Here is a 13,173-nt window from a genome sequence, read left to right as displayed (position 1 = left end):
TTGACCTACCTAGAAAAAGATTTCTCTTTGTCATTTATTCCTCCTTGCCACCACACAACTGCTCCTTTCCTCTTCTCCAGGGATGTCCCTGCTCCCTGGAGAGTCTTTCCTCAGGTGTGTGCATCAGTGCTGGCCTGTCCAGACATTCCTGGACCCTCCCCTCTGCTCCCCATGGGGCCCCGGGCTGGCGGTGTGGCTCTGCATAGCGATTACACTGTGGGGCAGCAGGGCCATGGGGTGACTCCACAGTGGCTGTGACAGTCAGGGTGGAAAGCAGATCCAGCCAGACAGGCATCATTGTACCTTACAACCCTTACCAAGGGGTCTGTGGCCGTGGACAATACTCTGAGCAATCACAGGGCCTTTCCAATGGCGCAGGTTGTGTTCAGAGGTGTCCTAAGATCCAGTCCACGGCTTTCATTGAAGGTGACATGAACAACTCTCCAGGCTCCCTTCCCTGTGCCTGCAGGGTCCACACTGCCTCTCGTGGGATTGCAGAGCTCTCACTAGCCTGGACATTCATTGCTTTTGCCCTTTACCTTTGGGTGACTCCACCTGATTTTGTGAAGCTCCATTCTCCCCTAGGCACATTGTGCCCTTAGAGATGCCCTGTGCTCTCCTGGGGGCTCCATACTCCCTTTGAGAAGGATGGGCATCAGTCTCCAGCCCTGTCATATGGGAGATTCACCACCTCCAGGAGCACTGGGCACCCACAAGTGAGAGCTGAATCCAGCCCTCCTTCCCTAACACATCACCTATGAGCTCATCACCTTGAACCCAAGGAGACCCCCAGAAAAGCAATAGCCCTCTCAAGGTGAAAGTCCTTGAGTGCATTCTTGGCTCCTGCTTTGGAAGACTAGCCCAACCTTCAAGCCTGCACTGAGGAAATCCCCTTTAATTAGAGAGAGGCCAGCTCTGACACAGTGATAGACACATTCACAGCATGTATCTCAGTCAGAGAGACTGGGTTCATGCCTCTGGAGAAGTGGGATGAATTCAAACACTTCTAGACAAACATGATTATCACAGAGAGAATTCCCCAAGCACACAAGTTCTCTGTGATGAATGGGAAATCATTTGTGAAGAGGGATGGGCAGTTTATTGATGCTGAAATAGTAAGAGCTGAATGAGTTTCCTCAGTGCGTCTTGGAGCTCCTTGTTCCTCATACTGTAGATGAGAGGGTTCACTGTTGGAGGTACCACTGAGTACAGAACAGTCAACACCAGATCCAAAGCTGGGGAGGAGAGGGAGGGAGGGTTCAGGTAGGCAAAGATGACAGTGCTCAGAAAGAGGGAGACCACGGCCAGGTGAGGGTGGCACGTGGAAAAGGCTTTGTGCCGGCCCTGCTCAGAGGGGATCCTCAGCACAGCAGTGAAGATCTGTACGTAGGACAGCACAATGAAAATGAAACACCCCAAAGATAAACAGACACTAACCACAAGAAGCCCAACTTCCCTGAGGTAGGATTCTGAGCAGGAGAGCTTGAGGATCTGTGGGATTTCACAGAAGAATTGGTCCACGACATTGCCTTGGCAGAGTGGTATTGAAAATGTGTTAGCAGTGTGCATCACAGCATTGAGAAAACCACTGGCCCAGGCAGCTACTGCCATTTTGACACAAGCTCTGTTGCCCATGAGGGTTTCGTAGTGCAGGGGTTTGCAGATGGCAATGTAGCGGTCATAGGCCATGATAGTGAGGAGATAATACTCTGCTGAAATGAAGAAAAAGAAGAAAAATATCTGGGCAGCACATCCCAGGTAGGATATGGCTCTGGTGTCCCACAGGGAATTGGCCATGGATTTGGGGACAGTGGTGGAGATTAAGCTGAGGTCGAGGATGGAGAGGTTGAGGAGGAAGAAGTACATGGGGGTGTGGAGGCGGTGGTCGCAGGTTACAGCTGTGATGATGAGGCCATTGCCCAGGAGGGCAGCCAGGTAGATGCCCAGGAAGAGTGAGAAGTGCAAGATCTGCAGCTCCCGCGTGTCCGCGAATGCCAGGAGGAGGAACTCATTGAAGGAGCTGCTGTTGGACATTTCACTCCCTCTGGGCTTTGGGGACTGTCCAAGGAAGAAAAGATAGAGACAAATGAGGACAGACTTCGCTGAGGAAAACTTTCTCATAAAACCCTCCAAACACACACATCCCCATCTGGGCAGAACAGTCATTGAGCTCTGTGGCTTGAGCTCTGGCATATTCTGGCTGAGCTTCCCATGAGGAGCAGGAGCTTCTGCCCCTGGGCTCTAGATGAGTCAGTCCTGACCTACAGTACTGCGGACACGGGAACAGGGGTGACTCCACTGTCATATTCCCAGTTCCAGGCAGAGTGCATTCACTCATAATGTTGAAGGCATTTTCAGCATCTTCACTCCCACTTCCACATAATGTGGGTTCATGAATAGTTTTAAGGCTTTCTTGATTTTCTTTAGCTGACCCTGTCACACCTGAGGAGGATTCCTGGAGGTAGAAAACCTCAGCATTGCTGCTGCACTCAGAGTGAGCAGCTGTGATTCTGGAGAGGCAAAAGGATTCACTCTGGCTTGAGTGCAGAGGGAGCAGAGCTGGCCTGTCCATCTGCCTTGTTCCCAGCTGCCCTGTGCTCCCACCTCAGAGGTGGAGGACAGTTGCACTCATGTTACCCAAAAAAGAAACGACACTGCAGAGAGCAGAGGAATGCACTTGCAAAGTGCCCATCAGCACTCTTTCTGAGGGGATGTGAGGCAGGTCTCAGCTGTCTCCTTCTAGCCAGCAACAAATCAGGCTCCTTCCAGCTGCCCACATCCACCCTCCCAGCACATGTCCGTGTGCTGCCTGGAGACGTCCCTGTAGGGAGCTGTTTCTCTGTCCCCATTTCTCACCCCTGTCAGTGCTCACAGACCCCATCCCACCCGCTGGGAGCTCAGCTCTGCCCTACAGAAACCTCCTGGGGCCGGGACACTGCCCAGGGCACCTCCATGTTTGCAGGTGCTATGGAGCAGGAGAGACAAACCTTGCTGAGGCTGGAAAGGTGATGCTGGCTCTGTCTGTAGGCTGAGGGGTGGATGAAGGCATTTGCTGAGTCCGTCCCAGAACTGCTCCTCTCTCAGTGTCACTTTTTAGGAACCTCTGTCCCCTGTCTAAACCTGACAGATCCAATCCCATTTCACCCAAGCCAAACAGAAAAGAACTGAAAGCACAGACTCATGACAGCTGCTTCCCTTTCATGTATCCCATGCCTTAACCTTCCTTTTGGAAAGTCTCCTCCAGAAACGTCCTGGGAGTGAGCTGGAGCTGTGGGCAACCATGACCCAGGCAGCACCCTCTCAGCAGGAGAGAATGAACCTGCCCTGACGAGGGTATCTCCTCCCACCCAGAGCTTCTCCCGATAGCACCATGGGGAATTCCCCGGACAGGCTGAGTGCTGACCCTCGCAGGCAGTAAGATCACTGCCCCAGGCACACAGTGCCCTGGGGTACAGGGACACTGATGTGATTTACAGCCCTGTGCAGACCTGTGTGCACACCCAGGCTTCACACCCCTGAAGCTGTCCCCAAGAAAAAGGAGCAGGATGACCTGTCCCTGTGACAGTGTGGAGGCAAATGCCTGTTCTGAAGCATTTCCCCCTCCTCTGCAAAGAAAAATCTGGGAGAGACATCCTTAAAAAACAGAGGTGGGTTGGGATGGGTTGGGTTTAGAAGACACCTCCAGGAACCTCAGTAGCATTGCCCTGCAGCCAGAGACTTACTGTGTCAAGGGCTGTGAAGATTTCTCCCACAATGAACTATCAGCCATCCTCCTGCTCCACACTGCTTTTCACTTCTCTCTGTCATGTCTCATCTCATGTCAGCAACAGCAGGCAGAGCCTGGAGCCCTGCTGCTCTTTGCAGAGGAGCTGCTCCTGCACACAGCTGTCTCTGGGCAGTGCTGCCAGGTTGCCATGGTTTCCCTCTGTCCCAGGAGCCTGGCCCCATTCAGCAACAGTGCGGCTCAGCTGAAGGCATGAATTTCTCTGTCCCTTGTGCTGCCTTCTCCTGGGAAATATTCACTGAACTAACCAAAATAATCACCTTTGCTCCCTCTCTAAATAATGCAGAGAGACCAGTTACAGTATTGTCCCTGTTTCATCAGAGGATGGTTATCTACAAGAGGTGGAAATGTTCCACTTTGGAAATTCATATTCCCATCTCTTAACTAGACAGGACACCTAGAAAGGGCCAGGAAGAAAGTTCATTTTCCCATGGTTCGGGTGTTGATTCAGATGAGTCAATCTGGGCATCTCAAGAATAAAAAAGGAAATGTGGGCTCACCGCTGAATGGGACAGGGTTTCTAGCAAAAGTGGATGTAGATAGGTCTGGGGAAGTCAAGTCCTTCCTGGCTTCAGTCTTCACCCACAAGGTCTCCTCAGCTGTTGTGCCTAGAGTCAGGACTGCTGAGGAGAAAACCAGCCTGCAGTGCCCAAGCCTCTAGAACTCAACACATACAAGTTTATGGGAATGGATGGCTGGCATCCATGGATGTGGAAAGAACTGGCTGCTGTGACAGCAGGGCTGCTCTCTTTCATCTTTGAAAGGCTGAGGAGTTCAGGGGAGGTCCCAGTGAGCCCATTTTCAAAAAAGGCCACAAGGACAACCCGGGGAGCTGCAGTCCATTCAACCTCATGTTGATGACGAATGTGTCATGGAGCCAGTCCTCTCCGATCACCTTTCTGGGCACATGAAGAAGGTGCCTGGGAACAGTCAGCATGGATTTACTGAAGGTAAATCATTCCTGACCCACCTGATTGCCTTCTGTGACCAGTCCTTGTGGAGGGGAGGAGAGTAGTGGATGTCCAGCAGACATCCAGATGGGCAGAAAGCTGGTTGGATGATCAAGCTGAGAGGGTTTTCATGAATGGGTCATGCTTTATTGGGAAGCCAGGGAAAGGTGGGGTATGCAGTGGTCTAGCCCACATCATGCCGTGTTTGAAAACCTCATCAGCAGGGCAGAACAACACATGCATCAGGACAGGCAGAGACCTGACCAGCAGAGGAGTGACCCCGAGGAGAAGGCCCTGGACGTCACAAGGGGTGCCATATGAGCCAGTGATGCATGCTCACCACAAATGAGATCAGCTGCATACAGGACTGCATTAGGAAGAGCGTGGCCACCCAGGCAAGGGCAGTTCTTATCCCCCTCCACTCAGCACTGCTGTGGCCACATGTCTGGAACAGTCTGTCCCAGTGTGGGCTGCCCAATGCTGGAGGAATGGGGAGCAACTGAGAGGGTGCACAGGAGGTCTGCCAAGATGGCGTTGGGGGCCTGAAGCACGTGGTCTGTATGCAGTTTCTGAGGGACCTTGGGCTTCTTTAGCCTGCTGAAGTGGAGGCTAAGGCAAATACAGTAGTCACCTGTGACTGCCTGTGACAGGGTGGGTTCAAAGGTGATGGAGCTTTTCTCGGTAGTGGGAAGCAGCATGAGAAGGGGAAACAACCACAAAGTGCATCTTGAGAGGTTCAGACTGCACTTCAGGTAACAAGAATGTCATTCATAGGGTAGTGCTGTGGTGCAACTGGACACCTAGAGGCAGTCCGTGATCAGCCCCTGGCTTTGTGTTTCAAGAAGCAGCCAGTAAGAACAGAGGAACGTTAGTAAAGGTGGGGAGATACTGCAGTGAGAGCAAGGTGGGGAAGCAGGTTGGGGGTCTACAGGCTGCAGGGAAAGAGGTATAGGTTTGTGACAGCTTAGGACAGCCTGTGGTGGAGATGACAGAAGGCAATGCCAAGGACGAAAGCCTCCAAAAAGAACTGAGGTCTTTGTCCCATTTGCTATGACTAGTGCTGATGCCACCGAGGCCTAGAGAGAAGACGACGTTTCGTTACAGCACTGTGGCCTTGCTGCCTCCTCACCTCCACGGAGCTCAGGAGGTGCTGTATTGTTGTCCTGCACCAGGCATTGCGCAGCCCCCCCATCTGACACTGCCCGCAGGAAGAGCCCTGAGCAACACGTGACAGAAATGATCACCCTACCCAGGGGTTGGCTGTGGGCCTTGACCATTCTGCTTGATAACACACAGCAAGGCTGTCTTGGCATCACAGCCACCTGCACATTGCCTTTGCCTACCTGCAATCAGGGCCTCCAACTTTCTGCTCTAATCAGCCCCTGGGGAGCCTTTCTGGGTAATGGCCCTCAGTGGGACCCATTAATGCTCCAAGAAACTTGGGGATTTGCTTCTGACGTAAACTTCTTGAGAGGTTTGTTCAGTCTCCTCTCAGCATCGGAGGTTCATGGGCTCAGCACCAAATACAGCCAAGGGGTCGTTAAGATGCAAAAACCCCTAAGCAGCCATGCCTCTCCCCATAATTTTCTTCAGCTCCTCAATTCTTGTGCTGTGGCTAATTGGAGAGGTTTCAGCAGTGTATTTACAAGAGAAAGATTTCAGTGAGCACCTGAAGAAAAAAAAAAAAAGGATTTCTGCTTTTAAAGGTTTCCTTATTTTTCAGCTTACAACCTAGAGTGATATCCACCTTCTCCAACTGATATTGATCCAGAGTGTCTCCTAATGAGGTCTGGACATGTGGGAAAAGCACCATCCTGGAGGTCAGACATCCATGGAAAGTATTCCTCCCCACCTCCCCAGCCCTGACACTTCCCTCATCAGCCACTGGGGACTTAGATCACTCTTGTTCAAATCGAACCTTTTTCCACTCAAGGCTGCAGCTGAATGTTACAGTTCATGTGCACCAATTCCCACCTGCTTTCCTTAGACAACTAGCTGCAAACAGGCACAGAAGGATTTGTCTTAATTGCAAACAATGAAATATAAACATCATTCAGTGTCATAAGAAATATAATACACTCCTCAACTGTGTGTCACGTCCAAGTTGCCTTCAGTGAGGTGCACAGTCTACAAGGAATAACCTTCCTTGAAATGTTCTTCACAAATAGATAGGAAAGGCTGGATAGACACACAGTGATGGAGTTGATTGAAGAGACAATTAGACTGCTGAAAGATGAGAAAAGCTTCAGACTCCCTGAAGCTCAGAGCAGCAACTAGAGAGTTGAGAGGTACCTGAACGGAAAAAGAGCAATGGGAGGAGGAAAACAAGGGGAACAGGGGAAAGTGCCTATGCCCAGATACTCTGGTGCAAAGATGACTTTAGAAATGATCAATTTAATCAGGACATATGGAAATATGTGAAAAGTTACTAAGATTAGCATAAGACAGCATAAGAGACAGAGCAGTGATAATGCAAGTGAATCAGCAGGTCAACATTTCTTCTCATGAGTTTCATACCCTGCCTCGTAATTTCCATTATGCCATCAAGGGAAAAGACTGACATTTTATTAAAATTATTCAGTGATTTCAGCTGATGAAAATGTGCTCATATGTTTTCTTAATGCTCAAAAACATTTCTTCACCTTTCCAGGCAGAGCTCAACTGTCCAACCACAAGCACCCAGTGGCACTTGGAGAGGCTCCGGTGTCTCTGAGGGACCTGCCTGGGCCTGGCAGCTCGCACAGGGGACCTGCAGGAGACTGGAGCCCCTTGCAGCTGCAGAGGGAGGCTGGGCAGAAGGGACCAGGGCACCTGCAATGGCACCAGCCACCCATGACCCTGTGACTGCATCGCACACCAGTTCCAAAAATCACTTTTCAGACAAAAGATAAAGCATAATCTCCCCAGAATACTAGCATACTAAAACAGAACAAATGCAGAAAGACAAGAACACAAAAAAGTAAAAGCTGAAAATTATGACAAAACATTTCTTTGCTTTAAAGTCTTAATTTCTTTCTTGCTTCACTTTTAATGTCATTTTCTAAACATTTCTGTTCTAATCAGGCCTGCACCATTAAACAAGATATTGTTGTGTTTCACACAGAGCCCAGTGCTCAGACATCCACCCCCTGTCCATGGCTGTCCATGCCACCCCTCACTCTTTGCGTGGAGCACGTCGCACTCTGAGGTGTCAAGCTCTCTCAACTGATGAGGAAAGCAGGGTGACCAGCTTCAAAGAAATGCTCTGCTTCTGGATGGGCAAATCTGCACAAATCTCAACATACCTGTTTTACCGTGATGTTTTAGAGGAGTCCCTAAAACATCTCGCCACGCTCCCTTTTCATTCCCTGCATGGTGAACGAAGTGTGACTTCATTTTCAGGGACAAGGAGGAGGCTGATCTCACTCCATGCCAGACGCTGTCAGTGCAGATGTCTCTGTCAAATCCAGGTCTCTGGACTTCCCTTTCTAGTCTATGGAGGGAAATAAGTTGTCTCAACTGAGCTGTTTTGAGATACATTTCCTAATGACAAGCTAAGGTCCTGTAGGAGCCATCCCCAAAATTGCTAGCACCACATGGGAATACAGCTACCCCAGGGCATCTCAGGCAACAACAGCCTCTCTATGTGGTCAAATGAATCAAGCCCCAAAATCAGATCCTAGTCATAAGCTGAAATCTTCTCAAAAAAATCAATGCAATAATTGACAAAAAAAAATTCCTCATTTCCAAAACTTCACACAGTTTTTACCATTGACAAATATTTTTTCTTTCTTATGCATTGGCAGCACCATGTTCACGCACTACAGTAATTGGTTTGTCTATGTGAGTGTACAAACATATATATACATTATTCATCAAAATACATAGATTATATATCAAAATACTGACACACTGCATAGAAAAACCTTTGTTCTGAGGAACTACTTTACTTAAATGGACATGTTTCAGATCTCTTCTTCTCCTTCTCTCTCCTTTCTTCATCTTCTGCCTCTTCTCTCTTTACAGAGCTCTCCAGGGTACGGTGCACTGCATCACAGCCCTTAGGGTGGAGGAGACCTCTGGATGTCATCTAGTGCCAAACCCCCTGGTCAATGCTAAGGGAACTAGTTGAGGTTGCCCAGGGGCTCCCCACAGTCATGCATTGTCCGCAAAGGTGCTGAGAGTGCGCTCCATCCACTGTGCAGGCCATTCATCAAGATGTTAAACAGTCCTGCCCCACATGGTGATCACTGAGGGATGCCGCTAGTAACCAGCTGCCACATGGAACTTGTACCTCTGATGACAGCGTTTCAGCCTGATGCTCCAGCCAATCTTCCGCCTGCCTTATGGTCCATTGATCTCGTGCAGATCTCAACAATTTGCCTCTAAGGAGACTCTGGGGGACTGTGTGAAAGGCCTTGCTAAAGGGAAGGTTCACAAAATCCCCTGCTTTCCCCTTGTGCACAAAGCCATTCATCTGATGGCAGAAGGCAATGGGGTTGGTCAGGCATGGTTTCCATTTCCCCTTGCTCAACCCATGCTGCCTCTTCCAGGCCTTGTCCTTCATAGGCTTGGAGATGGTTTCCAGGAGGATTTGTTGCATCACCTTCCCAGGGACTGAGATGAAGCTGACCAGCCTGTCGTTGCCCAGGTCCTCCTTCTTGCCCTTCTGGAAAATGGGTGCAATGTCTGCCTTTTCCCAGTCATCAGAAACCTTACTCATCAATCTGACATTTCAGAGACAGTTGGGAACAGCGTTGCAATGACTCCGGACGCATTTCCCTGCACCCTGGGGTGCTTCCCATCTGCTCCCATGGACTTGTGTGTGCCCACTGGGCAAAGTTCCTCCCCAGCTGCATCATCCTCTGCCATGGGTGAGGCTTTGCTAACACAGATACTGCTAGTAGACTTGGGGGTCAGGGAGGCCTGGCAGTCGACAAGACCAGTAAAAGACAAGGTAAAAGAGGCAATGAGCTCCTCAGCCTTTCCCCTGTCTTTGTCACTACATCCCCTGCCCCACTGAGTAGGGAGACCACATTTTCCTTGGCTGCCTTCCTTGTGCTGCCCATGTACTTACAGAAGCCCTTCTGGTTGCACGTCCCATCCTTTCCTAACTACACCTCCAGCTCCAGCTGCAACTTAACTTTGGCTTGCCTAACTCCATCCCTTCCACCACACGCAATGGCTGTGTCTTCTTCCTCGGTAGCCCATTGCCCTTCCAACCCTCTGTGCACTTCCTTCTGCCTTTTCAAGTCCTAAATCAGAAAGTCCCTGCTCATCTGTGCTAGCCCCAGGCTGGGCCCTGATGGACTTTTCTGCAGACTAAACTGTTCCTGTACTTTGAGGACTTTGTCCCTGAAGATCCAAGAGGGCTGCATGGCTCCTCTGCCCTCCAGGACAGTCACCTGTGGGATCCTGACAAGCAGATCCTGAACAAGATGAAATCCTCTCTGCTGCAGTCCAGGGCAGTGATTCTGTTATTCCTCCTACCTCTCCACCTTCTCATGGTCACTGCAGTGACAGACAACCTCCACATTCACAATCCCAACCAGGTTGAGCTTCAGGCAAGAAAGAAGGGGCAGCATGGCACCATCCACCTAGAGGTGCAACTACAGAGGTAGAGAACTCAGCCTGCAGAAAAGCCTGCATTTTTCCCCCCACCACTGAGGGGATCCAGGCAATAGCCTTCTTTGTGGTTAAAGGTGGATGCAAAGAACTTCAGGGGTAATGTAGATATGCCTGAGGCAGTGCCTCCCAGGCTGCTGTTATAGGCAACAAGGAAGAAGGAGGAGGTGTTCATCCGCTTTCTTTTGAATGGTCACATAAAGCTCAAATGCCTCCTGTCCCAGAGACATTTGCCCTGTGCTTGAAATGGGGCCTGAGGTCATAAGCTTTTAGGATAATTAAGCTTGAAGGGAGCACAGGAGGCCTGTAGTGCAACCTGCTGCCCAAAGCAGGGTCAGAAACCTCAAAATGTCCCTGCCAAAGGACTTCTGGGATGATAGAGCAGGAGAAGGTAGCAGCAGGTTGACAACGTAGTATAAGTCCCATGGACAAAAGGGTTTCCTTTTCCCCATCTCCAGAGAATTAAATCCTCAGCTCTCCAGAGAGAACAAGCTGGGACACGAACTTTGCCACTAACATGGAGGCAGAGAAGCTCCTGAGTCCCTTACAGACAGAGGCTGGTCCAAAGGCCACCACACCAATGGCACCAGACCCACAGGCATGCCTGCCTTCTTGCTGGGCACCCTCCAGCCCCAGCCAGGAGGTATGCAGGGAACAGAGTGGGGTCTGCAGCCTGCAGGCCTGGCCACACAGCAAGTGTGGTGGGACCCTGCTCCTCTAGATGACACTGGGCTCTTTTGCATTTCCCCAGTGTGGAGCCTGCATCCCCTCCAACTGGGAATACAGCCCGGCAGGGAGAGCCAACATGGGAAACATGATCTCTGTTCCGGGGAGTGAAGAGAGAGGCGAGGGCAGAGGGGGATCTGCTCATGCTCCGGGCACTGATTCCCTCCCTGCAGCCAGTACAGCCCTGCTGATGCCCTGTGCCCCATGAGACCAGGAGATGGGACACCCATCTGCTCTGGCTGTAAAGATTTCTCAGCCCTTCAGACCCAGGAGGCAAAGCACCGGTCTGGGGACACCTCAGCAGTTGAAGGGCCTGAATGCCTGGCATGTTCCTGAGAACTTTTCTGCAGTCTCCCTGCACTGCTTTGACTCCTGTTGCCCATGGAGCAGAGACTCCTTTGGAGGATGAACTCACTCCCTGTGTGACTCTGAGGTCAGGCTTGACCAGGCAGTGCAAATGGCAGCAAGGCCTCAACCCCACAACAGTGTCCCCTGCCCAGGACTCCACTTTCCAGCCCCTTCCTCCTAGAGGATTTGTGTTGGGAGGGACCACTGGAGATCTGCAGGACCATGATCTGCTCTGAGCTGGGCTAACTTTTCAGTTAGATCAGGTTGGTAAGTTCCTTCTCCATGAGCATTTTTAAAGATCTCCTGGCCCCTGCCCCACTGCTGCTCAACTGTCATGATTACTATTTTTTTTTCCTTAAACTCATTTGAATTTTCCCTTCCTGCCACTTCTCCTTGTTCTCTCCTGTCCTTTCCTTCCCTTGGCCCCCAGCCACACCATCCCATCTATGTTGTCCAAGGACAATCACAGCCTCACCTCCAAGCACAGCCTTGCTGGGACCTCCTGGGACCATGCAGGTGGACCATGGTGGCCAGCTCTAAGCAGACATACATGCTGCAGGTCCCTACATGGTCTCAGAGGAGAGCGTATGGAGACATAGCATGACTCAGGGCAGAGCCTGTGGGCTGACACCAAGGCAGAGCTGGGGTCAGCAGCCATGAGAAGAGAAGCTCCAGCAGCTCCTTTCTGCACCAGGGCAGGGAGTGATGCACCCAGCAGTGCTCCTCAGAGAGGATGGTGACACAAGAGACGGGGAGCACCATAAACTATGGTAATGAGCATCTGTGCTGGGTCTGGGAGTCCTGGCCGGCGGTGCTGATGGCTGCAGCCCCCAAGAGACCCCCAGCCCTGCTAGCAGCAGTGAGTCCCCTCCACAACTGTTGGAAGCTTCTGGAGTGTCGTGGCTCCCATCTGCACCTCATCCCTGCACTGGCCCAGCCCTTGGTGCCCTGGCCACTATGACCCTCCTGTTCAGCAGCCTCCCACCAGTCCCCAGCCCTGCCCAGCCCTCATCCTGTCCCCCCAGGATTAGCAGACGGCCATGCTCTGGGGTCTGCTGGTGCCTGGGGGCAGGGAGAGAGGCCAAGCACGATGGTCAGCCTCAGCCCCCCATCCAGGTGCTGAGCCCAGCAGGCAGACGGAGCTGGTCACATTCCAAGATCACCCCTCACCAGCACCATGGGGAATGGCCAGTGCTGGAAATGGCTGGTGTGAGGGGCTGGGTCTGGGAGGAGTTTCCTGGGGCAGTTTCTCCTCTGTGCTCATGCAACAAGCTGGGTTGGATCTTTGTTCTGACAGACCCTGTATGAAGGGCCCCCATGGGAGGAGGATGGTCTACAGTCCCAGTAGATGGTCCCAGGACCTCCTCTGCATGCTCCCTGCCAGCCCTGCAGGGGACCCAGGAGAGGGCTTGTCCTGCCATGGCTCATAGCTGGATGCCCAGTCCTGCAGCTGGGCATGGAGCCTTGTCTGGGGGAGATATTTGGGGTATGGACCAGCACACAGGGTGTCTGAAGACTCACAGATTGTCTGAAGGAGATGTGCTGGGGACAGGGCCTGAGGGACAGCAGCAAACTGATATGGCTCCTGGGTGCTGCTTCCTTCAACACAAGCTCCCACAAGGGATGATGGCACAAGGAGCTGGGAGGGTGGGGAGTGTTAATCCTTCTTCAGGCACTTCCCAGGCCATGTGGAGGGCCAGCAGAGCAAGGACTTCTGGCTCTGCACTGGGAGCTCACTTCAGTGTGCCCACACTCGGAACA

The 13,173-nt window shown here is 51.5% G+C and overlaps 1 protein-coding gene across 1 annotated transcript; it reads right to left on the bottom strand.

Moving 5' to 3' along the window:
• Window positions 1-1,098: 1,098 nt before the first annotated feature.
• On the bottom strand, window positions 1,099-2,034 carry LOC136996038 (olfactory receptor 14A16-like). Its single transcript, XM_067317034.1, has one exon. The coding sequence runs from the start codon at window positions 2,032-2,034 to the stop codon at window positions 1,099-1,101; it is 936 nt and encodes a 311-aa protein (XP_067173135.1).
• Window positions 2,035-13,173: the final 11,139 nt, after the last annotated feature.

Source organism: Apteryx mantelli, unplaced genomic scaffold (genome assembly GCF_036417845.1).
Source record: "Apteryx mantelli isolate bAptMan1 unplaced genomic scaffold, bAptMan1.hap1 HAP1_SCAFFOLD_20, whole genome shotgun sequence".
NCBI classification, from domain to species: domain Eukaryota; kingdom Metazoa; phylum Chordata; class Aves; order Apterygiformes; family Apterygidae; genus Apteryx; species Apteryx mantelli.
Note: the sequence above shows the minus strand (reverse complement) of the source record. Positions and strands in the feature narration are given on the sequence as shown.